General features: G+C 47.9%; 1 protein-coding gene across 1 annotated transcript in view; it reads left to right on the top strand.

The window, feature by feature from the left end:
• UBA7 (ubiquitin like modifier activating enzyme 7) overlaps positions 1–26,948 on the top strand; it is a 1,199,654-nt gene that overhangs the window by 416,145 nt on the left and 756,561 nt on the right. The window contains exons 16-17 of the mRNA XM_078661236.1: positions 1,316–1,380; positions 14,550–14,745. Coding sequence (XP_078517362.1) covers positions 1,316–1,380; positions 14,550–14,745 — 261 coding nt within the window. The remainder of the gene's footprint in view (positions 1–1,315; positions 1,381–14,549; positions 14,746–26,948) is intronic.

The following is a 26,948-nucleotide window of genomic DNA, read 5'->3' on the forward strand; positions in this document are numbered from 1 at the left end:
AAACTTGCCACCAGAAAGCTATAAGAGCCTCTCCTGTACTCCCCAGACCGCAATTCACCCATAAGAAAGGGGTAACCCTGGCATTCTTAGGGTACATTGTGCCAGCTGACATCTCCAAAGTGACCAGCTGGTCAAACCCACTCACATTTATTAATCACTACAATGTGGACATTTAAGCCCTCCAGCAGACTATTGTTGCCAGTTTTAAAAATGTTGTTTCAGACATCGTCATCATCTACTTGTTAGCCACCCCTTATGGAGGGCACTGCATTACAGTCTTCACACGCAGTGCTTAATTTGAGCAGGTGCTTTCCGGGGCTCAGCACTGGCACTTACTTGGTATCCAGTGCTCGGCACCGGCACCTAATTGTCAACACCACATTTAGGGAAGTCTGCCACAAGGAGGCGCTGCTCATGTAATTTAGAGATGAGCAGTATAACAGTTGTTTAGGAGAACAATATACATTAAAAAATTGCTAAAACCTGCCTCCCCAGCCATTCCTTTAGCTTTGGGGACCTGGAATAATCTGAACTGTTGCATTTACATGCAAGAGAGATGGTTAGTAGTTGTTTTGGCAGAGATGACCGGGGCGATGGGTGGTGCAAGCTGCAGTGGCCTCCTGGTCAGAGCCCTGGCACTTCATATTTTACAAATTAAGCACTGCAGCATATGTGTATCTACAGCTACACATACTACAAAAAGAAAATCTTGCTTTCCCTGAAAGCATCAGTTTTTAGCCTGTAGTGCTGTAGATTTACATGAGCCAAATCTCTTCCCCAGAAGCTTGAGATGATTGCAGATCTCTTCTATCATTACTGACTTAACACTGCACAACGCATGTGGTGCACCACACTACACTCGATTGTCACTCCATATATATTATCATATGCTGTATGAAAACAATCTAATATAGAGTTGGTGCCCATCTGTATTGTGGATCAAGGCAGGAGTCACATCACGTCTCCTGGCTCGAAAGACTTTCACAAAGAAAAATAACTTGCAAATATCCAAGCCCAACACTAGATGGCAGGGAGTATGAAGAGCAGGTGAATCTACAGCACTTCCTGCAACGAACAGATACTGCATAAGTAACATTTACGCTCCCTTATACCTTCACTAAGTCAACTTATAGAGGGTAAAAAAGTAGGTATTACATCCTTTTTCTTGCCACTAGTCATACACTGGATTGTGTTAAAGTAGCTGCAGTAATTCTTCTTCTAAAGTGGTTACATGTGCTGCTGCATGTTTGTGAAGTTAGCCCTAAGTCTTGAATCTCATCTGTTCTTTCTTTTATGTTCTTTGTTTCTCTTCTAGTGGGCTCGAGATGAGTTTGAAGGTCTGTTCAAGCAGCCAGCAGAGAGTGTTAATCAGTACATCCAGTAAGTGGCTTGGTAGAGCCAAACTTTTATTGCTACAGATTTGTTTATTAGTTGCTTTCTTGCCATTGAAGGCCATCATTTAAACCCAATGTTTATCAGCGTAGACAAAATAAGATTTTCCTGGCCAAAAAGAACTTTGATTGGAATATATTAAAGCTTGTGGAGCACTCTCTGTCTTTGCCCTCAAACAAAATGTAGAACCCACCGCTGATTCTGGATCTTCTCATCTGTACCAGACGTCTACTGTTCCAATCCATAAGCTACACCAGCAGCGTTCAAGTCTGGGAAACTCTAAGACCTAAACAGAGATGATCCTTATGGAACAGAATTAGCCAATCTCACCGCCACATGACTTTTACTACATTTTCATAGGTCCTGAGCAAATGTTGTAGAGAAACCACCACCAGCTTCACTACTAACACTCAAGAGATCCTTATTTTGGGAAGCAATCCTTTAAATGATCCTATTCTTTCCCTTTTAATTAAAGGATTACCAGTTTCCTATTGTGACTTTCCAAAGATCCATCCAGTCATATGCATTTCACTTTAAAGACCAAGTTGGAAACACATTTCAATACCAGAAGAGTCTCATTACAACTTTATGTTTGTTTTTTCATTATGTTTTAGTTTACTCAGTTTGATTTTTTTTAATACATACTGCAGATCTTCGAACATGCTCCCTTACTACACATTTAGATTGTTTACCACTATATTTAAAATATATATTTCTTATGAGTATCAATTAAACTCTAAATTCATCCCCACTGCACCATTAGAAAGGATGACTTGTGTGGTGAAGAAGGTTGAAAGTTGGCCCATGTCAAATAATTACCTTCTCAAATATGAATGAAGCCAAAAACATGTACTTTTGCCCAATCTCAGATTAAGGGTTCAAAATGGCTGGGGCATTTCATTAGGATTGACCATCCGCTCACACACAGGCACAATTTATCTCAAATTAAAATAAGCCCGATTTACTGAACAACACTACGAACTCAGTAAGTGAGATTTTGTTTTTTCAGAATAAGGTTCAGTGAGGGAGACGAATGTTTTCCAAAAGTGTTTTCAAATAGGGCACATGGTGCTTTTTAGGGTCTGTTCTTTTCAGGAGTATATTCCCCTGCCGTCAGGGAAGAGTCCTTCTTGCAGCATGTCAGCCAACAGCAGCTCCATGCCTGACTGTCATTTTCCCAACTATTGCCAGCTCTGCAAATGCCAACATCTAAGTGTATCTAGTAGCACTCTAGGCAGCTCAGGCTTCGAGTGTATTCCTGTTGTGCCATGTCAGAGGGTTCTCGGAGCGACTGGGTATAGTAGTTGAGTATCGAATCTGGCGACGAGAATAACAGGTGGGGTGTGGAGCGTGCAGGCATCATTGTGCCGCGGGACGAGGGGCGGCGGGGTGAGTCCACAGGGTTAGTGTTCAGGGCTCTCAGGATCCACCGACAGAGCTGTGATTCTTCTTTTGTTAGTCCCCAGCTGGAACCGAGGGCCATCTATTGAGGGGCTGCAGTTGCTTAGGGTATACTCAGGGTGGGCTGTCATACTTTCGTTGAAGGAGAGGCGGCCATCGGAGGTACAGGCAGATAGCTTCATCGAGTATTGGGAAGTGGGCTGTAGAGAAGGCCTTCAGGCCTGATTAGTGACTCTTCAGGAAGTGCTGTGATAATTGACTCTGGTCTGCGGGCAGTGAGAGTCACGTGGCCCATGGAATACACCAAGTCTGTACTTTTTAACCATTTTGTTGGGTCTAAATCTGAGTGATTTCGTGTATCCCCCAGGAGAGATGAGTAGTAGACCAGCAATTACATGATTGGCCCAAAGCAATGTTACCAGCTTGGAAGAGATGACCTATACAATTTTTTTAAAATAGTAAAATTTGGCAAATGAAAACACATCTTCCATTCACTTACTTTGAGAAGAACCCTCTCGATGGATCAACGATCCATTCCCCTTTAACCTGGATCTCATGAACCCCTGGACCTTATGGTGTGTGCAGCACCTAACAGGGCACAGAGTTGGTCAAAACGCACGACAGACTGACCTGCTTTGCTTACTCATCCAGAGTGCTTAATTTGTGCTTGGGGTATGCACCAGCACTAATATTTGGGGACCTGAGTGTATTTATCATAATCAGGCCTTGACTCACCACAAGAAAGAAAGGCGAAAAAGGAGAAAGCGGGAGGAAGTGAAAGGAAAAGATAGAGAAGTGGAAAAAGCAGATGCGAAAAAGAAAAGGCAAGAGCGAGACTGAGGCATGAACAGTAGGTTGGTGGAAAAATCAGAGTAAAGTGGAATCAAAACAAGGCAGATTTAGTATTTGGTGGCACAAGCATTTGGAAGCCCTGGTTTACAGGCCCATAAGAGATACTTTGGGCCCCTGCACTTCGTTTTTTGTTTTTTGACAAATTAAGCCCTGTAGCCGCACTTCCCATTTTCTGCGAACCCGATTAAGATAACTTAGTGGGGGTTTCAACAACAATCAGGGTAAGAACTCCCCCACCACATCATCAGAGAGGTACTTGCTCTTTCGCTTTGCTCAGGCATGAGGTGCAACATGTGGCTGTTTTTTTTACCAACTTTATATTCATTTTACTGAGGCGAGGCTACACAAGTGCTGTTACTGGGGTGCCATCAACTGGAGTCCAGGGCAGCCGAAGGGTGCTCGGAGCTATGTTCGTTGCCCCCGGCGCTAGGAGCCAAGATGGCACCTGCGCTAAAAGCGTGGACTCGCCAGGGTGGGGACTGCGGTGAGAGTGTGCGGCCTGTACTGACAGGACCTTGAGGGCTGGCGGCGGAACCTGTGAACTGAAACCGGGCCTGAGGAGCTGGCGCGTGCAGCCCACGGCTGCGAAATGAGGCTTGTGACCGACAGGTACCCGGCCTGACTTACCGACTCTACGGTGGGTGTTTGCCCCCAAACGCGAGTCCTTGGTGGCTTGGCAGCTGGTCCTTGTTGGTTTAGCCCACAAGAGGTGACAGGAACCTCCATAGTGAGATGCCAACTCCAGGCAGAGCTGCGGGGACCCACAGGAGGTGAGGACTGCGTTCCCTGCTGATCCCATGTGCTGGCCTAGGGCAACTTCCACAAGTCTGTACCAGAGGGGCTGATAGCCCTGAAAGTACCACACTGGGTTCCTGAGACATAGACGTGCTTAGCATGACAAGTGACCACTTGGCCGCGGTTTGCTGGTTGCAGGCGACTGCAGAGAGCCCAGGTGGAGCCCCATGCTGAGGTTACAACCGGGTGCCCACTGCACCTGTGAGAGCACATTGTGCAATGCAAGCTGGCCCCAGAAATCTGTGTCGGGGGAGCGCCACAAGCCCACTACACAAGCATTGATTTCCACTATGAATATGTGATCCATGAGAGTTGGACATGGGCTGTACACACTCCGCGAGGGACACCCTAATGGATGCAGGCAGTACCAGGGAGTTAGCAACATCCAGACGAATGGTGACATTAGAAGGTTCAATTACGCCTGCTGTCAGGGGCAAGGACGCTGTACCTGCTGATAAGTTTGACCAGATCCTCTCCATGGGTAACTCTTCCCGGAAAATCCTAGAACATAAGATAGACCAGGTCTCCCCGGATCTCAGCCACCTGTGCGATGAACACTGGAAGCAGACAGACTGAGTGAAACGTAGTGAAGGCTCCCTGAAAGAACAGGCCCTGACTGTGTCCACCCTGCAAAGGCAGATGATCGCGATGCCCAACGATGTGGAGACCTTACACTGCAGATGAGGGTTGATGCCCCGAAACCGGTCCCAGGATGCTTGTTATTGGTCCAGGGAGGACCTGGCTGGACAGTTCGGGCTGGACTGTTCCCATGGGGCACAGGGTCAAGACTGATTTGCATATGGCTGGGTCTAAACTGGGGTAGCAAGGTGAGCAAAAGAACAATCGATTTAACCCAGATTTCTAGACTGGGGTGAATGTTTGATTTGCTCTGCATCCCGTCCATCATATGGGTGTGCCCAAAAGCTCCTATACATAACATACTTTGATGCATTTGTTTGTCTATATCCACGAAAACCTATTCAAAATATATTCTTTAAAACAAAACTTTATTTTCATTTTCCTGCACGAATACAAAAAATGCATGCTTATAGTATCACATTTCTTGGTGAAACATGGAGTTTAAATTACCACGGGCGAACAAAAGATTCAGTTCTGCTTTGAAATGTTTTGCCAGGGCTGGTTTTGGTTCCCGGTCTGACCTTAGGTACGGGCGCATGCCACCAATCCACGGGTTGTGTTGTATTTCCAGCTTTATCGAATGCTAAATGCCCTGTGGACGCGCGGCTGATGGCGCCACGTCCCGGGTACAAACGTGGCAGTGTGATTCGTGAAAGGAAGCCCTGTTTGCTGCAGCCACGCCAGCCTTTCCCTGGTACTCGGGAGTCGCAGAGTATGAACAGGCCGCAGTGTCTGCGTGCCACTCGGCCAGCAGAGTCGGATGTTTTAGCAGTGATAAAATAAGAGCCCGGGGGGAGGCCTGTTTTCATAAGACCATGCTCTGTTCTCCGGGTTATGAGAGGGCGACGCAGCCAATGAGCGCATTTTACAGCTCGTGAATTTATTCTCTGATAACTCGGGGAAATTCCCCGGCAGTCTGTCTGCTGCCCCGACAGACGTACCAGGCGGGCTGAAAACAAGAAAGGCCTGAGGCGCTTTACTGGAGACTAGCCCTGCGTGACTGGCCTAAGGCACGCCATGGAAGCACCCACAGCGCCTCTTCAGCTACACCTCGTGCCAGCCCTTATCTAACTCAGACGCCACGCACCTCGCCTTCAGGCATCAGGTGACCCCGTGAAACAAACAGCAAAGAGAGGGTTTTAGTGTCAGGCTTTTGCCGCGCGGGTCACTCTGCTCACGTGTCACGGTCCCACGTGGTGATGACCCTGCTAACCTGTCCCCTTCTGCCACGTGCCTCGCTCTATACGATCCTCCTGCTGCCGAGCCCTTCTGTCCTCTGTTAATGCTAAGACCTTCCCTCTGGTGTGTCACTCGGTCTCCTGTTCCTGATAAGGTATTCGCCACCATCTGTTCGTGGAGACCTGCCTACCCCAGCCCGTGCCCCTGCTAACATCCCTCTCTGCGCTAACGTGCACCCGACCTCTCGTCTTGCTAACCGGTCTCTCGCTGACCTGGCCCGCGCGCACTATTTCTGCAAACGTATCCATCCCCACCTACGATCTGATACTGCTAACGAGCTCGCTCGCGCGCAGATGCTCTCTACCCAGCCAATGTGTCCCTGAGGTAATGTGTCCACCTGGCCTATTTCCTTTCAATATTCCCGCTCGCGCCTACCCCTTGATCCAATCAACGTGTCCCGCTTCGCCAGTGTGTCCAAGCACTGGCATTATTTTTAGCACCTTGGCCTCTGTTCCTGATAATGCGCCATTATCTGCCCCATTATTCTGCTAACACGTCTCTCTCTTTGATCACAGGCCCACATTACTTCATATTAAGGAGTCCCCCCTCCCTCCGTCCAATCAGCTCTCCCCAGCCTTCTAACTTTGGTTCGGACAACCATTGGCATAGCCAATAGGTCTAATCTTGCATTTTGAGGTCATATTGAAAGCTTTTTAAAGCCTGCTACGCTGATAAAGCAAAAAATATGCTTTTTTTAATCGAACCTGCTATAACGTTACATCATTTAACATGTAATTCAGTGTACTCTTGACATGTAAATAGGACCTCGTGCATTGCAAAGCAAGCACTCCACAGGGGGTAGATGATGCACCAAATAACCAGTAGCACGAGGAGAGGGCAATTCTCCTTTGAGAAGCCAAATCCCGCTATGTATATTTTATAGATTTGGTAGCTATAGGTTTTGGCATCAGCTGCGTCATCAAGCCAGACCTAAATGAAGAATTACCCCTCTGAAGCAACTGAACTGGTCGGGCAGCGACACTTGTCATGGCAGAGGCCAGAACAGCAGATTTTAAAATTCACAATACAATCGTAAGTGAGGGCACAAATGAGGGTAGAAGAGCTCCCACGGGCTAGATCAGCTTAGAAACCATCAAAAACAAACAGAAAGAGCATTATAGCGGATAGGTCCAGACACCTCTGTGACAGCCCTCAGCTATCATCTCACATCTTACTGAATCTATTACTCATAGACCTTGAGAGCCTCTGCACTACCCTTTAAAAAAAAAATGGCTGTATCAACATGCTTTCTTTCAGTCAAAATAGACTAAATATAATGAAACATCCAAAGCACCCCAAAGTTACTACTCACTCCAGTTCTTCAGGCCACAAAACCAACAACATCCTAATTTGTTTCCTTCAGACAAACCAGAACTTCTTAACAATTGTCTGTATGCACATTGCTTATTGCAACTTGACTCATATCCAACATGTTAATCTGGGCAGCAAATCCCATATCACCACTCACTTCTACAAAATGTTAAAGCACACACTCCAATCAGTCTAGTTACTGACATCCCTATGTACACACACATGGGATCCTCCAAAGAAATAGCGGCTGAATTAGAATTTGGCAGGCGGGGTACCCTGTCGCAAAAGCAACTGAGTACCCTGACCACCAAACTCTAAGTCCACCCACCTTATTTAGAGACAGGTGGCCCACAATTTTTCTATAGGCTTTATGGAGTACTGGCTGCTGGATTAAAGCTATACTACCACCCGCTCTACTTAGAGCAGAGGGTGTGATGCTTTATTTGTGTCTGTCACCGCCAGGAAAAAGCTGACAGTGAGGGAGAGACAAAAACAATTATGACCTCGTCACCCGGGGAGAAAACTCCTTCCTTAGGAGTTTGTTTCAGAAAAACACAAAATATTAACGTTTGTTGGGCAGCTGTCCAACTTTTTTATCCTGAAGGGATCAGCCGCCATGATGGTGGTTCCTTTAAAGGTACAGAGATGACTGCCAGGGCAATTGTCATCTCTAAATTTGATGGATCAAGTACTGTCGGGATGATGGACTTAATGTATTCTGCCATCCTTACAGTGCTTCTCCACCATCAAACAATAAATCGGTCCCAAAACCTTGTCCCAATTAAATCTAGAAACATTCTGCCTCCAACCTGCCCTTTGTAGAGAAAATCATACAGTGAGCCTTTGCTGCTATGCTTTTGTACTCCATCGGTGGAAACCAAATTCTTAGTTCAGTATCCTATGCTGCACACAGTGCACAGAGATTTCATCAGTATTGGTTCTGGATGCATTGCTGTTTATCAATGATGAAGCTGATGAGGGTGAAGCAGCCTCTTTGACCTTGCTCCTTCCACCATTAAAGAAGCTTTATTCTGAAATGGATGTGGGCTTTGTTTAACGAACCTGCACATAGAGTTGTCATGAGTAAAATCTAGTCCAACATCAAACAACTATTGACCAAATCACGAGTTGGGTGGCAATTCTGCCCCTGTCGTAAACTGAGGCTTTCAGATGGAACAGCATTACAGGTTGGCAGGTTTGACTTCACGCGGAATTGTAGCATACATTAAAACACAGGCACTGTCTCACCTGCCAAAAGTAGGTGAAACAAGTGCCTTGTAAATGGCCAACTATTGGCGTAAAATATTTATTAACAGATGCGATAATGAACCAACCTGTATGTTATTTCCCATTCTATGCTAAAAAATGATTACTGCATGGATTTTCTACGGTAATAAGTCCCTTTTCATTTCTTCCCTTCTCATTTATTTTATTGTGTTAATATTTTTAGAGCAATTCCCCAGACAGGACTGCCTGGCTCTTCTACAGTGCACCACATCCTTCCTGCGAGGCAAGTGCATCAAAATTAGGTGGTCATTTTGGAATGGTATTGCCCATATTGTATAATTGTTTTACCATTCCAAGATCACCATCAAATGTAGAACTAAACTGTCAGCTGTCTTAGATTGATATAACAATGAAACACAATGCACAATATGGGCACTCAGTGAGATGTTTACGGAGCGTTTGTCGAGGACCATATAGCTTTGAGTCTGATGTTGATCACAGCACCCTTTTTTTTTTTTTTATAATTTTTTATTAGCATTTCATATTTAAAGACAATTTTATATATAAATATAACAATATCTCAATCCATCCATGAAATAAATACCAAATTACATAAACATCTTATTCCAATATGTTTTGAAAAATAAAATAAATATTTGATATATTACACAATAAAGTTATTCAGACATTCATTAACTGAAGAGCACCATCAGTAAAACATCGCATTGAAAGTGAGAAAGCCATGGATCGTGGCAAATCAGACAATATCTATACTATACAACATAAAATTAAAATAAGAGGACAAGAAAGCTATATGTACATAATGTGAAAGAAGACAATGTCATCAGTCTAAGTGACATAATATCAGTACAATTGAAAAACAGAGCTGCAAATATATCTAATAACAGTAGCAAATAAATTATAATAGAGAAGAAGAAGAAATGAAAATAAAGTATAATAGATGAGTTAAGGTGAAGAATTGTGTTGTAAAGAGGTAGAAGGATGATTTCCCACAGAAAAATCCATGGTGAGGAGAGGAGCCCAAATTCGATTAAACAAATCCAGCTGATTATTTATATTATATATAATTCTTTCATAGGAGGCAGTTTGTATCATTGCTGTAAGCCAAATTTCTGGAGAAGGTGGAGATGGAGATTTCCATAATCTAAGTATGCAAATTTTAGCAGTGGCTAATGCTGTGTGCATAAGTCTACTCTGAGGTTTAGAAAGATGTGGAAATATTCTAAAATCATGCAAAATAATTGTTGAAGGTGAAAGTGGTAATTGCAATGAGATAATACGACATAACGTCTGTCCAATATAGTTCCAATAAGATTGAATCAAGGGACAACTACATAAAATATGTATGATATCACAGCCATAGCTATCACATCTCCAACAATTAGTATGTGGAAGTAATCCTGCTTTGTTCAGTTTTACTGAAGACCAGTGCCAATCATGAAGTAGTTTAAATAAACAGAATTTTAATCTGGCTTCTGTTGTACCTTTAGCTAAATTGAGCAGTAAATCCGTCCATTCTTGATCACTATAAGCAATTTATAATTGTGATTACCATTTGTCTTTAAGATGAATAGTCATGGGATGAGAGAATAATTGTGATGTGAATATTTTATATATTCCTGATGTAACTCCCTTACATTTCCCCCAAATAGATAAATAAAATATTAGAGGTGAAATTTGCAGAACATAAGGAGGTGCTCCAAGAATTTTTTTAAGACAAGTTTTAAGCTGTATATAATTTTGTTTTTGATGCAATGAAATTCCAAACTCATTTGCTAAGGAATCAAATGACTTAAAATTACCATCGTGCAAAAGTTGACCTAATGTGACAATTCCAGCTGCTTGCCATTGAGGCCAGAGAATAGATTTACCTTTCATTCGGATACCTGCATTATTCCAAATTGGGGCTTTAACATGAATGCGTCGGTTAGAGCCTAGAATTCTATGTGCTTTTTGCCAAACCTTGCGCATTGCAGCCAATAAAGGATTGTAAGGGGCCGAACGACTGTTGCCTGTGCCATATAAGGCCGATAAACCCAGCTGATAGCAAATATCTCTCTACATGCACCCATTGTGGTGCACTAGAGACATCCGCCACCAAATACGATAACTGGGACAATTGTAAGGCCATAGAGTAGTGCTCAATGGAGGGGAGACTCAATTCTCCTGTAGAGTGATGTGCTTTAAGTTTGTGTATCGCTAAACGGGGCTTCATGGACCCCCAGATAAAGGATTTAATTTTAGAATCAATGTGACGTAGGGTAGGTAAGGGGATAATAAGTGGAAGCATCCCAAGTGTGTAGAGAAAACGGGAAACCGTGACCATTTTCACAACTTGGACTCTACCCCATAGAGATAAACCCAAAGATTTCCATTTGTCGAAGTCTCGCTGCATCTGGGAAATTAAGGGACCCATATTATCCGCGACCATGTTCTCTGCACCTTTATTTACTAATATCCCTAGATATTTAAGACAAGATTGTTGCCAATGGAAGGGGAATCCCTGAATTGCTGCCTTTGTAGTTCCATTTGAAATTGGAAGGGCTTCACTCTTGTCCCAATTTATTTTGTATCCAGAAAAGGATGAAAATTCATCTATAATTTTAAGCAAGGATGGAATAGAATGAGACAAGTCAGTGATGGTAAGTAATATGTCATCAGCATATAAATACATTTACGAGTTTCCAATAGAGCGGGGTATACCTTTTATAACCTGAGATTGACGAATCGCAGCCGCTAAGGGTTCCAAAGCAAGGAGAAATAATAAAGGGGATAGGGGGCATCCTTGACGAGTTCCTCTACAAATAGGAAATGAGTCAGAAAGGAATCCTGCACTGTTAACCTGAGCGATAGGATTTTGATTTAACAGGTTAATTTTATGAATGAATTGACTCCCTAAGCCAAACCTCTCTAGGATTGTAAAAAGATATTGCCACTCCACTCGGTCAAAGGCCTTCTCTGCATCAAGTGATAATGCTAGTTCATCTTCTTGTAGGGATCTGGCCGAGTGGAGTGTATGCAATAATGTGCGTAAATGATTCCGAGGTGATCTTCCAGGGACAAAACCCACCTGAGTATAATGAACCAAAGAAGGCAAAACCTTTCGAAGTCGAGAAGCTAAAATACTGGCCATAATTTTGATATCACAATTGAGAAGGGAGATGGGACGACAACTAGAACATAATAATGGGTCTTTCCCTGGCTTAGGAAGAATAGCTATAATTGCTTTGTTTGAGATAGGGCTTAAAGAAGCTGTATCGTCTGCTTCCTGAAAAGCAGTATGTAGTAAATCCACAATACTGTCACCAGACCATTTATAAAATTCTGCAGGAAAACCATCTTCCCCTGGCGCCTTATTATATGGAAGAGATTGTATAGCTTTTTTAATTTCATCTTTTGTTATTGGTCCATCTAAAAGTGCTCTGCCCTCTTCAGTTAGGCTTGGTAGGTTAACATTTGAAAGAAAAGAGTTAATTTTAACAAAATCTAATGAGGATCATGGGGTATATAAAGATTTATAATAAGAGGCAAACTCATTAACGATATCTCGGGGACGAGTCAGCAAGGTTCCATCAGATGATTTTATAGCCACAGCACCCTTTTTGACTTCATGAATGTAACAGTTATATAGCTAATATCTATAGACAGCTTGGAGAGGATAAGGATTGGAAAGAAGGAGAAACAGCGGTGTCAACATCTCTCGTTCGATATTGATGTAAAGAAACCTCCTGGACTGGAGATCTCAAAGTAAGTGCGTACTGACTTCTTCAGAGACATTCCTTGTGAGGATTTTCAGACACCCCCCAAATAGTGAAATGGCATTTGCAAGGAAAGAACATACTATGAAGAATCCAAATCTTATATACCCAGGACACAAAGGAACATGAATGTATCATTTAGAAATGAATTAGCACAGCAGTGACTCAGTTGGAGAGTGACTTACCCATGCTTCCACCAGTAGAGCTGTGATGATTGTTATCAAAGACCAGGAAACATTCTCAACAACCAGGTGAAAGCCACTAATAGAAGAGCCACTACCTGCAGGGAAGGAAGCAGAGACAAAGCACAACGACAAGCTTCCTAGCTATTTAAGAAGGGTGAACGAAACAGAGGAACCAAGTAAGGGAAATGAAATAAAAACCTGAGGAATAGGAAGACGTAGAGAACAAACTAGAAGCAATAGGAAAACACCTCAACAAAAGACACAGACGAGAAGCAAAGAGTAACTGAATTACATGCTTTCTTGTGCACATGGCCCAGCATTGATGCAGAAGTAGAAATCGAGAGCCAGGAACTCCTATCAGAGCAGTGATACACTAGATGGCTAACGTATAGCCTTCAACCTCGTCTTTAGGTTCTTCATAATCTCCATGCTCTCTCTGGGTTAAATCTCGATCCTTCCAATTCCTGACAGTGCCATCTTGGAATGGTATTGTGACTGTTTATTATTGTTCTACAGTTCCAAGTTGGTGAAACGTTGCTTCTAAGCACATCTGCCCCTTTGTAACTTGAAAACAGTGGTACACCATGTACAATATCACTCCAAAATGGCGGTTTGCTGCTATGTGGGATGTTTTACTTATTTTTATAGTATGCCTATCACATTTTGACAGTAGTATTTCTCTTTTTTTCTACTTCTGTTCCTTTAATTTCATTTGCATATGCTTTTTCGATTTGTGTATTAATGTTTGTGGGTGAATGCTGGAATGAGTCAGCGTGTGGATGAATGGTTGCATGAGTGCAAGGAGAAGTGACAGATTGCATGTATCATGAGTATGATGAGCACCTAAATTCCATAGTGATTGAAGTGGCACTGTCGGTTATGAGCCAGGCCTATTGTGAGCACCAATACTATTTGTTAGTATTCTCTTGCTGCAATCGTGCAATGGTGTCCCCATGTACTGTATTGTTCTGAATCTGCCCCTCTGTGTCTGATAGCAGGCACCTCTTTGCCCTGTTTTTCTACTGATGAGCTGCTATGCACAAAAAGTGTACTAATAGTGCTTCTGGGTACTGTGACAGATTCCCAAATATTGGAATATTTTATTATTTAATTTTGAGACTTATCTGTGAAAAGTATGAAGTGTAACCAATATTTAGAATAATTTGATGTCTTAAAATGCACTGTTGGGCCTCCACTTGTGAAGTGGAGATCCTCCAGTGGCATTACGCAAAATGACGAGGCAACCCTGCAGAATGCATACAGGAGCCTCAGAGTCTCTGATATCCTACAGATATTCGTTGACCTTGATCTAAATGCCCCCTCCCCCGCAGGGCTGCGTCGCAAGGACTTGCATTACTCCATTGGATCCTCCCCACTTTGTCAACTCCCCTCTCACCCTTCACGTTACTTACAACCACAAAGAGTATTAGTCTTGTTTGCTCTGCTACCTTGCTTGGTGTAATATTCGTTTGGTGTACAAAGGTTTTTTGCCAGAGATCCTTTCAGGTCCCAGTTTTGTCCTGTTCTCATTTTCTCTGGGTAGCTTGTCCCACAGAGCCCTATATCACTGCTGGTAAACCCCCCTCTGTGCTATGTTCTTGTTAATGTATACCTTCTGCCCTTTCTCCCTACCCAACCACGATATGTGCTAATACTGTGATATGGTCTATTATTCCAGTCCCTACTGTAAATCCTCTTCAACTGTTTCCTTTTTCTCCTCTGGTGGCAGGAACCCTGATTTTCTGGCACAGATCCTCCGGAAGCCGAGTGCCCAGTCTTTGGAGATCCTGAAGTCCATCCATACCCACCTGGTGACAGAGAAGCCACGGTCATGGGAGGACTGCGTGGCTTGGGCGAGTCATCGCTGGCAGCTCCTGTACCACAACACCATCCGCCAGCTGCTGCACAATTTTCCTGCAGATCAGGTGATAACCACAGGCATAGTCCAAGTTTATGTTCACTACATAGTTCTAAAATGGAGTACAAAATCCCTCCTTACCATAGCCTATATATGGGGGGCCACCAGCCCCTTGACCACAGGCGCTGTATAAAACAAGCATTTCCAAGTAGAATTGGTTTCACCTTGCCTATCCCTCTTTCCACAACCTGGGCATTGGCAAATTATCTGTACTAGCTCTTGGAGACAGATTTGGCTAAGCTTGAACACCAGTGCAAATGTTGCATACATTCACTTAGACTGCTTTGTCCTTGCTCTGAGCTTACTTGTACATTGATATTTTCTCAATTACATCCATTTACGTTGCTCTTTTGCTACTACCTGCTGCATGCCTCTTTTCATACGATACAAGCCTACATTGCCGTTGTCCATTGTGTACCCATAGTGTCTGCTGGTGAAGCTACGTAAAATCTTTTCTCTACATAAAAGCCAGACAGGATGTGTTGCCCCAATATTGAAGATCACAGGAACGTAATAAGGGCACTGGCTACTACCTTGCCTTTACTGTTTCTTGATGTTAGATCAGTTGTTAGGAATACAAAGTATATCAAAAGAAGGGAGAGGGAGGCTACTGCTAGGTTCTGCCTCCTGAACTGTAAAGTGTAACACTTAAATCCAAAATGGTGGATCGTGTGAACCTAGCCAAGGAAAGGATGAATCAGGACAGCCCAAATTTAGGGCGTATCGTCTTGGAAAAGAAAATTCTTTTCTTGAGTCCCCTCACTCACCCAAGGTTGCCCTTAGGTGACATGCTTCATCATTGGGGCCATCCCAAGCATCTACTGCTTGGGGCATGCTACGACTTGCGAGGGATACATAGGAGCACTTTTTGTGAAGCTATATGTAGTGCAGTGTGTGGTGGAGTGGTGATTGGTGATAATTAAAAATACCTAGCTAGTAAGCCAACATTTTATTCCTGCCTCTAGTTGGTATGGTAAAAAGGGGTGGATAAAGGAAAAAGAACTGTTATGTGTTCACCGTCCCTAATATCCTGTCGACATGTTTCAAGGTGTCCCCTACACATTTTCTTCAGGACAACATGAGGGCCAGCCCCATGTATGCCACTCCTGTGAATCAGCCTAAATTTGTAAGGAAATATTGACTAGGCACACCTAGTGTGTGTATCTAGTAAATATACATAGGTTAACGCTGTACCGGTAGTATTTATTTTTTGTTAGCAGTATTATGCTCCATGGTCCGCCTGGGTGGAGGGGCCTGTAGACTTTGTCTCGGCAGCCCTCCGGCAATTCAACCTGTTGTATCCCTGGCTCGACCGCATCTCGATTGGGTGACTGAGGGGACTCAAGAAAAAAAAAATCTTTTCCAAGACGATATGCCCTAAATTTGGGCTGTCCTGATTAATCCTTTCCTTGGCTAGGTTCACACGATCCACCATTTTGGATTCAAAGTGTTACAGGAATACAAAGTAGCCAGCAAATGCAAGTGGGCCAGCTGCCCAATTATAAAACCAGGCTCATCTGTGCACTAGTATGCTCTCTTATTAGGTGCGCCTGGTGCAGATGGGCACCGAGCCTCCAAATACATAAAGTGATTGTAGGAAAGTGACACTTTTTGCATGGTTACCCCCTAACTGTTTTCTAGATACCTGAAGCCAACTTGGCTGAGTGTGCGCGCTGACACACCTTTGGGGACTCCCTGGACTCTGTGCACACTATACCTCTTTTTGGTACAGTATATACAGAGCCAGCTTCTTACAGTGATCAGCTCTGTTAGTTGTATGTCATTACAACGCAGGCTTTTACCCCGCATGCCATTACAACGCGGGGATTACAACGAAAGTCGTTACAACGACTTTCACTGGAGGGCGCTGGATAGTGGAATAGTTTAATTTTCTATTCCAACTCCAGCCCACGTTGACAGTAGGGATGGTGTTGGATAGAAAATTAAACTATTCCCTATCCAACAGCGCCCTCCAGCGAAAGTCGTTGTAATGACTTTCGTTGTAATCCCCGCGTTGTAATGGTAGTGCGGGGTAATCCCCGCGTTGTAATTGCTGTTCTCCGCTCTGTTCAGCTGCCGCCCTAACCTCACGCCTGTCTTCATTTCACTGCCAGCAAAGTTGGTCTACCATTGAAGATCTCCAGTCTCAGAACCCCCCTTTGAAGGATCTTGGTAGATCTGTGGAATGCTTTGTGGTCCCTTCCATGGGGAACCTCTTGGGGCATATTAAGTATGTGCCCCTCTATAGTGTGTACAATAGCATAACCCATAGGGCTTTTCTGCCCATGCACTTGCATCTGTAAAATGGTGAGGGTGGCCTGACAAAGTGTTCTCTTGTTTGCACGGGTCAACACTGCTAAGCAAATTTGTGAATGCCCCTTCACATTGTGTGGGACCTTAATGTGTGACTGCGCAATTTATGTCATAGAAGGGATTATGCAAGCTTCTGGAGAAGTACCACATGAATGCAAAAAGCAGGTGCGAACACACCTGGCGCTCTTGAGGTACTCCTGTAATCTACCCCTTGGTCATTGCTGCTGCTCTGATATTGTAGCGGAAGCGTTTTTCTGTGAGTCACTTGGGCAAAATAGCAGATTACACGTTGCATTGCATCCGCTGCTCTTTCTGGCCTGTAGCAAAGTGCTGAAGTGAATGCCTCATACAGCTTCTATCATAGCGAAGTTTATAGACCTCTTGCTCACTGATGCTCATGAAGAGGAAGTTCTTTAGGTCGAGCCTAGGCAGCGCACATGCACTGCCTGCAAGACCTGTTGTTATTTCCTCAATCGGCTTTTGGCATGCCCATGAATTGCCATTTGTTTGTTGTTGTGCCATTTACAAATACCTTTTTTTTGGTACATTGGGTCTGATTCTCCTGCCTTTGCATGCTTGGGTCACGCCTAGGCAATTTCACTCATTGTTTGCTTGCGTTGTCCATCCCAATACGTTCGCAGTTCCTTCTGGTCATCCTGATCTGCCTTTTTATTTTGTAGGGTATCAACATCGTTTTAAGCTTTGAGGCCGTTTCACGGAGCAATGCTTTGTTCGGCACGTGCAAAGTGACAATTTCTGTCTGGTAGCTGTCGAGCTATGCCAAAAGCTCTAACTCAAAAAAAATGTGAGACCTATTTGTGGTGTCTCCCATCTTAATTGCCCCCCCCCCCGGCGTCTCTGCATGTATGGAGCTGCTCGTGGTGACATCACTTAGAATGTCACCGCGACCAGCGTTCCAAGGCGAGCGCCGGCGGGCAGTGTGAAGCTGCCACCTGTTGTGGCTTGTGCTGTGGCTGGGGTCGCTGATCTTCCTTTGAGTTATTGAACCCAATTAAACTCCGTTTAACTCCTCAACGGTTTCCTGTCTGCATTTATGACTGATGTCACGCTGGTGACGACGGACTTTCGGGGACAGCGACCTCAACAGGCAAATGAGGTGAAGAAGCGCAGAGAAACTGAAGAAGCACAGCGTGAAGTGCACTGGTAACACAACTAAGTGCTGAAAAAAACTAATGGTGAGGAGCGGCAGCGAGTTGTAACAGAACAGTGTGCGAAGTGCGTAAATAACGTGATCCGGCTCGAGGAAAAGAAAAAAGGATTTTGGAGTGTTGTGCCAGCCGAATGAAGAGGCAATTTGCCGGTATCTGCGAAGTAGAGTAACAGGTGACGCCCCTGATGCTGACTGAAGTTCCGTGTCCAGCATATGGTGAGAGGCGGCAGCGTGAGGGCATCGGAGCGGTGTGCGGCGTGGTAAGAACCTGAAATTTGGAGTAGAGTGTCTGCGGTATAAGGAGGCACTGTGCCGGCATCTACGTGTGGAGGGGCACGGAGGTGAAATTGTGGCGGAGGCTCGAGTGTGGTGAGCGGCTGAAGAGAGCTGGACGTCTTCCCTATTTTGGAGCACCAGCTGGGACCATAAGACGGGAGGAGGCGGACGGGATTGCTGGAGGTGTCTGCAAGGGCGTGGATTGGCCGTGAAGATTAGAAGCCGTAGAAAGCGCTGGCGGAGTGTGGAGGCGTGATCTCTGCCTGCTATTCCCCTGACTAGATCTGGCGCTAGTGGTCACAGGCGGTGCGAGCAGCGTGCCACCTGCAGGTGCATCAGGGACTCATTTACACGGGGATCTTAGCTTTCTCGTTTGGAATCTACGGAAATGGACTAAACCACTCTTCAGGCAACCCTCGGACTTACTTGTTCCTTTTTCCACGGATCGCTCGTCAACCACTCTCAAGAGGAAGTGTAGAGGTGGGGTAATCTCCTCAGACTAGCAACGCCCTCTGCATTGACAATAACAGGGCGATTGTCATGCTGGTAACTCGCCTCAGTGGGAAAGGATCGTAGGCCACAGTGCCACCCAGTGGTAAAAGAAATTTAGTTTATACCATCTGTAAAGTTACAGTTCCAAGTGAAACCGTGCAGAAACCCCTAGGAAAGGCGCATATTCTTTGCTGCATTATTGTCAAGAGCCTTAACATTTTTGCTTATGACCTGTAGCCCCAGTACTTAATTCCCTTCATTTATTCTTAGGAGGACTTCCAGTGACATTACCAGCATGCAGAGTGTAACTCCCCCACCCTTTTTTTTTTTACCAGCCCCGGGGAACCTACCATTCTGTGGAAAAAGTGGAAAAAAGTGTTTTTTAATTATGCTACTGTATGTGGTCCTAATCTTGGGCTAGAAAGGAAGGTAGCATTATTGGCATACTACCTGGGAGTGGAAGGGGAAGAGGTTTTAGATCACCTCCCAGATCTAGGGGCACAGGAAGCAAGAGGTCTAAATGAGCTAGAAGTAAGCTTGAAGAAATTAGATTTACACTATCTCCCTAAAACGAGCACCATTATGGAAAGATACCATTTTGGGAAAAGAGTACAGAAGGAGGGGGAATCTATTGAAGATTTTGTATCTGAACTAAGAAGACTGGCTTCCACATGCAAGTTTGGTGGTGCAAGTGAGGAAAGGATTAGGGACCAGTTCGTGTTAGCCTGTAGGATGGAGCGCGTGCGGGAGGTGTTGTGGCTTAAGGATGACCCACCCCTGAGGGAGGTTTTAATAATAGCCAAACAAGTAGAACACGTTACTGTGCGTCAGTGAAATTAATTAAGGATACTAGTGAGAAAAAAAGCGAAGACAAACCCAAAGTGAGCGAAGTTGTGACTGAATGTGAGGCTGTATCTGTGATCAAGGGCCAGAAAGTAGTGAGTAAAGAGCAGAAAGAAAACAAATCGGGAGGGTTATTCAAGGGCTCCTGTTATAGATGTGGTAAGCAAGGGCACATGGCAAATGACAAAGAGTGTCCTGCCCTCAAGTTCACGTGCAACAAGTGCGGAAAGAGAGGTCATTTCAGGCAGTTCTGCAAAAGTGGACAGGGATTCAGCAGACAGGGCAAAGACAGGACCAACGCTGTATGTGACGAAATAGTTGTGCGAGTGAGCGAAGGGCAGAGCAGCAGCCTCATGAACACCACATGTGAAGAAATTGTAGTGCAAGTTGGGGAAGGTCAGGTCTGCAGCCCGAAAGACACTATAAAAGTAAGGGGCACAGATTTGGAAGCATTGTTTGATTCCTGTTCTAGAATAACGATCATAAGTGCGAAAGAATTTTCCCGTGTGTCCAAGGGGAGGATAATCTTGAAGAAAATGGATGTGAGGCCCGGGGGGGGGGGTAAGCTGGTCGCCCTATCTCTATGAAAGGCTACTTCTTGGACAAAATTGAATACAAGGACAGAACAACAGTGTCTAAGGTGTATGTGTCCACTGTCGGTGATAACATTTTGGGTTGACAGGCACAGAAGGAATTGGGAGTCTATCTTAATCCCAATAGCAATCGCCAAATCTTAATACAGGAGATACAGGAGCCAAAGGAAGATTTAGTGACAGAGTTCAAGGAGGTATTCAGCGAAGAGCTCGGGTGTTTGAAGAACTACTGCCACAAGATAAAATTGAAAGAAAATGCGAAACCAGTGGTGGCCAAGGTCAGGAAACTACCCATTGCCATCCAAGAAGCGGTGAAGACGGAACTAGAGAAACTGTGCAAAGCAGGAGTCATCGAACCAGTGGAAGCGACGGAATGGTTGGCGCCAATCGTGGCCGCCAAGAAAAGGGATAGGTTGGTTCGGCTATGCATTGATCTCAGGGCTCTGAACAAAGAGGTCGTGGTCGACCGATTCCCGTTGCCCAACATCACCCAGATGATGAGCATGCTAGAGGGTACAAGAGTATTCTCCACACTGGACCTTACCTCAGCTTACTTTCAGATCAAACTGCACGAAGAGTCACAAGAACTCACAGCGTTTGTGACACCCATGGGCGCGTACAAGTTCAAAAGGATGCCTTTCGGGTTGGTCTCCGCTGCAGCCGTGTTCCAGAGGCTCATGGGAAATATCCTGAAAGAGATTCCCGGTGTTGTATGCTATCAGGACGATGTGCTAGTGTTTGCAAGAGACCATGAGGCCATGAGGAGCATGACGAGAGGCTGAGACGAGTGCTGGCCAGGTTCAGGTCGCAAGGTCTAACAGTGAGGAGAGAAAAGTGCGTATTTGGCTGCGCGGAACTGGATTTCTTGGGACACAAGGTGACGGCAGAAGGTATCCGTCCCAAAGCAGAGCTCCAGAACACCATTGTAAATTTGATGCCCCCTAGGAGCAAAGACGAAATCAAGTCCTTTATGGGAATGCTAGAGTTCTACGGGAAATTCATACGGAACCTGGCTGGAAGAATGTATGCTATCAGACTGTTGTTGAAAAAGGAGACGGTGTTCGACTGGAGTCAGGAGTGTCAGAGAAAGTTCGAGGACGTGGGAAATGCACTTGCAGAAGCACCCAGCCTAAAGTCTTTCATACCCAACCGTGAAACTATAGTCAGTACGGATGCTAGCGCAAAAGGGTTGGGAGCGGTCCTGTTGGACCCGGCCTCGTGGCGTGGTCCCACTCCTCCCCGCATGGCGGGCCCGGGACAGCAGTAACCCCTGTCCTCCCCGACGAAGCTACCGCTCCAACCCTCAACGAGAGCCGCCACTCCTGGCGACCCCCGGCTCTCCCCCTCCAGAACCTGGCGACACCTGCTCACCCCACTCTGCTGGTCCAGACCCTGCCCGGGCCACCCTCACAGGCCCGACTCCATCTTGGACCCTCTACTTCCTGACCACGTGGCCTCGGCCCGTCCCCGGCCACGACCCCAGCGAAGCCCCGACATCGAGGCACCAAGATCTGACCAGGTGGTAAAGCGGCCACTTGACGGAACAAGGAGGAGGGGAGTTTCGATGGCCCTCCAACCGTCCCCGGACGCCTGGTTTCGATCGCCCTCCGGCCTCCCTGGGCGCTGGCTCCAACCCCCTTCTGGGTGTCTGGACGCTCTCATCCCGGCCCCTCTGACCCCCAGGCGCGAGGGTCCGGACATCAAAGGACTCCAGACCTATATCTGGGGCAGCTCTGGAATGGGTCGGCAGTTGTATCCTGGAGTCGAGAGCCCTGCTGACGCTGTCGCGGCCGACCCTGAGAAGAACTCACTGCGTTGAACCCTGAAACCATCTTCGGAGCCTGCTGGCGCTGCCGCGGCCCAATCTCGCTGAAACCATCTTGGAGTCCTGCTGGCGCTGCCGCGGCCCATTCTCGCTGAAACCATCTTGGAGTCCTGCTGGCGCTGCCGCGGCCCAATCTCGCTGAAACCATCTTCGGAGCCTGCTGGCGCTGCCGCGGCCCAATCTCGCTGAAACCATCTTGGAGTCCTGCTGGCGCTGCCGCGGCCCAACCTCGCTGAAACCATCTTGGAGCCCTGCTGGCGCTGCCGCTACCGACCTTGCTGGTCCTAAGACTGTCCCGCTACCCCCTTCCCCTCCATTACCAAGACTTTGAGGATCCCTCGATCCGTTTGTACATATTACCGAGAGAACCAATGGCTATTACCGATAAAGATTCTAAGAAGTTATCCTTTTGTGTGGTGTCCCTTTGAAGGGGTGTGATTGCTCTGCTGTTACGATTCTAGGAGAGGAGCCTCACCCAGGAGGCCTCTCGACGGCGCTCGGCCAACTCCATACAGAGAGGTGGGACTCGGGGTGGTCAGTCAGACATCTTCTGCCCCCCCAGGAACTGCCTTTCTAACATTGGTGGCAGGCGGTGCGATCCGAGCCGACGCTAATCGTACAGAGAGTGACTCACCCACTACTACCAGAAACACACCGCTACCATGACGACCAAAGAAACAGGACCGACCAAGGAGTTCCAGAAGGAACGATTAGAGGACTATAATCATAAAGAATTGAAACAATTCTGCAAAGACCTGGGCATCGCTACCACTGGACTAAGCACCAAGGAAGATCTCAAGCTGGCCCTACAAGCGTGGGTGGAGGCCGGAGCAACGCCACCCCAGGGCGAAGAAAACACGGTCCAAGATGTGCACCGAGAAAACCTCGCAACCGCAGCGGAGGAAAGAAATGCCAACGGAGACACAGGCCTCTCCCACGAAGACGCCCGAGAGCGAGAAAGGAGCCGGCTCCACGAATTGGAGCTCGCCCGACTCCGTCTGGATGGAGAACTACAGCTAGCCGAGAAGAAGATAGCCCTTGAGCAACTACGACTGCAAGGAGACCTAGAGGAGAAACGAAGGCAGAGAGACTTCGAGGAGAAGAGGCTCACGTTCGAGCACGAGCGTGGCTTAAAAGAACTTGAAATCAAGGCCAAAAATGGGGAGGCCAGCGCCTCCGAGAACCGGGGCCCGCCTCCCCCGACAGACAATAAGGTCCACATTCCCAAAGATGTCGTCAAAGAATATTACAAAAACGACGACATCCAACAATGGTTTAAGGCTTACGAAGTAGCCATGGCCTCCCATCGAGTACCCGCCAAGGACTGGGGCACCGGCTTGTGGGGGAAGTTCGTCAACGAAGGGAGAGACGCCCTGCTAGAGCTCCCCGATGCGGAGATGACATCTTATGAACACATGAAAGCTGCCCTCCTTACGTGCTACGGACTCACCCCTGAGATGTACCGGCAGCGATTCCGAGACTGTAAGAAACTCCCCGGTACTACATGGGTGGAGTACGTGAACTTCTATAGTAGAGCCCTAGAGGGGTGGATCAAAGGCAGCCAGGTCACCACCTACGAGCAGCTGTTCAACCTCATTATATGGGAGCACCTCTCCAACAACTGCTTTATCGAACTCCGACAACATCTCCTCGACAGCAAACTGACTGAGCCACGGAAACTAGCCGTCGAGGCCGATCGATGGGTGAGCACCCGGGTCCCCCGGAGCCCGATGGGAGACTACGGACGAGATCCCCCGGGGAACCACCGGCCGCGAGGCGGCGGAGGAGGTCAGAACAGGACCAGGGACTTCCCCGCGGGGCTGCCCCCGACCCCCACTTCACCGTCCCTGGCCCGAAGGGGGGCCCCCCAGCACGGCCGGGGCCCCGCCCGAACGTTACCTGTCACAGATGCCAGCGGCCTGGTCACTATGCTAATGACCCCCTCTGCCAAATGAACCAACGACCCGGCTCCACCGGCCCTCCGAACCGCCAGATCGCTGCCGCCGCCTTGGGAGAAGAGAGAGGCGAAGAAGAGACCTACGACCACGACGAGACCGAGTGGGAGCCCGCCGCCATGTCCCTAGTATGCCTAGGAGAGAGGGACATGATTCCCCGGGCCCCGAAACCGAGCAACACTCTAAAGTACCGCCAATGGGTCGCAATTAATGGATACTGGGCGGAAGCCCTCCGCGACACCGGAGCCAGTGTGACGGCCGTCCGAAGCCACTTGGTGACCCCTGACCAGATCCTACCAAATGTGTTGTGCCCGGTACGATCAGCAGACAACTCCGAGAGCCTGTGCCAAATGGCCCGTATTCCCTTCGAGTGGGGAGGGGTGTCGGGCATGCTGAAAGTGACTGTCCGAGATGATGCCCCCGTGGACTGCCTCCTCGGAAACGTCCTCGAAAGTTCCCCCTGGGCCGGCGTCGAGCAGAGAGAGCATCTGGGGATGCTAGGCCTTCCCGAGTGGGTCTGTGCGACCACCCGCTCCATGTCCGTCCGAGCCTCCGCCCCGACGGAAGACGTCCCGACGGAGGAACCAGAATGGCCCGCGCCTCCGCCGCCTGCAGTAGCAGAGGACGCCGAGCCAGAGCCAGAGTCCGAGCCCCCAGGGCCCCCCGGGGGAGAAATCGCTGAACTCAGCAACCTCCCGGAACTGGCCCAATGGCGCCAAGAAGGTGGCCCCACCCGAGAACAGTTCCGGCAGGAGCAGAAAACCTGTCCCTCCCTCGAGGGAATCCGACAGCAAGCCGCCACTCAAGCCGCCGGAGACCCATCGGGGTCCCACTGGGTCTATTGGGACCATGATCTCCTCTACAGTGAGCAAAAGATTGCCGAACTGGGGGCCGGCCGGGTGCTGGTCGTTCCCCTCCGATTCAGAGACTTCCTCCTGAACCTGGCACACGATGTACCTCTCGCTGGGCACCTGGGGCAGGACAAGACATACAGCCGCCTGGTGACCCATTTCTACTGGCCAAAGATGAAGAACGATGTGAGCAATCACTGCCGGACTTGCCCCACCTGACAAGCCACCGGGAAGAGTGGAGGGAAGCACAAGGCCCCCCTCCAGCCCTTTCCCGTCGTCAACACCCCCTTCGAGTGGGTGGGAATCGACATTGTGGGGCCCCTGGAGCCTCGCACCTCCCAAGGATACCGGTTTATTCTCGTCCTGGTGGACCATGCCACCCGCTATCCCGAAGCCATCGCTCTCCGAACTGTGACGGCCCCCGTTGTGGGCCGGGCACTGATGGGGATATTCTCCAGGGTGGGCTTCCCTCGAGAGGTCGTAAGTGACCGGTGTACGAACTTTATTTCTCGTTACATGAAGTCCCTGTGGCAACAATGCGGGGTCACATATAAATTTACGACCCCCTACCACCCCCAAGGGAATGGGTTGGTAGAACGCTTCAACAGAACTCTTAAGGGGATGATCATGGGCCTGGAGGAGCCCCTGCGACGCCAGTGGGACGTGCTGCTGCCCTGCCTCCTCTTCGCCTACCGGGAAGTCCCGCAGAAGTCCCTGGGGTTCAGCCCCTTCGAACTATTGTATGGACACCCCGTCCAGGGTCCCCTCAGCCTGGTCAAGGAAGGCTGGGAGGTTGCAGTCCGAGATGCACCCCCCGACGTCTACCGATACCTCCTGACCCTCCGAAATCAGACTCGGAAGTTCCGAGCCTTGGCCGAAGCCAACCTCTAGGCCAGCCAGGAGGAGCTGAAAAGCTGGTATGACCAAAACGCCTCTTCCATTGAGTTCGAGCTGGGCCAACAGGTCTGGGTCATGTCCCCGGTCGAACCATGTGCCCTCCAGGACAAGTGGACGGGGCCCTTCAGGGTGGTGGAGCGCAAGAGCCCTGTTACTTACCTGGTGGACATGGAATCCCCCCAGAACCCCTCCGGGTCCTCCACACTAACCGACTCAAGCCTCACTTTGTCCGAACAGAACTTAGCCTGCTGATGGCTACGGATAACGGGGCCGAAGACGACTCCGAGCCCCTACCGGACCTCCTGAGCACCACCGAGAAAGATGGCTCCGTCGAGGGGTTCACCCTCTCCTCCGCCCTGACCCCAGAACAGCGCCAGGACTGCCGCAACTTGTTGGGACAATTCGCAGACTTATTTTCCCTCACCCCCGGAGTCACCCAGTGGTGCGTGCATGATGTCGACACCGGGGACAGCCAACCTGTGCGGCACCGGGCCTACAGAGTCCCCGACCGAGTTCGGACCTGCATCCAATCCGAGGTCTCCAAGATGCTGGCCCTGGGGGTAGTCGAGCCCTCTGACAGTCCGTGGGCCAGCCCTGTCGTCCTGGTCCCCAAGGCCGCCGCCCCTGGCGCCACCCCGGAACTAAGGTTTTGTGTCGACTACCGGGGGTTGAACGCCGTCACCCGGACCGATGCTCATCCCATTCCCCGGGCCGATGAACTGATCGACCGCCTGGGGGCAGCCCGCTACCTGAGCACCTTCGACCTCACCGCCGGCTACTGGCAGATTGGGCTCACACCGGGCGCCCAGGAGCGCTCCGCTTTCTCAACACCCGATGGCCACTACCACTTCAGAGTGATGCCCTTCGGGATGAAGAACGCCCCAGCAACGTTCCAGAGACTAGTGAATAAGGTGCTGGCGGGACTAGAGGAGTTCAGCGCCGCCTACCTGGACGATATTGCGGTGTACAGCCTCCACTGGGCCGAGCACCTCAA

This window comes from Lissotriton helveticus, chromosome 9, assembly GCF_964261635.1.
Source record: "Lissotriton helveticus chromosome 9, aLisHel1.1, whole genome shotgun sequence".
Classification (NCBI taxonomy): Eukaryota; Metazoa; Chordata; class Amphibia; order Caudata; family Salamandridae; genus Lissotriton; species Lissotriton helveticus.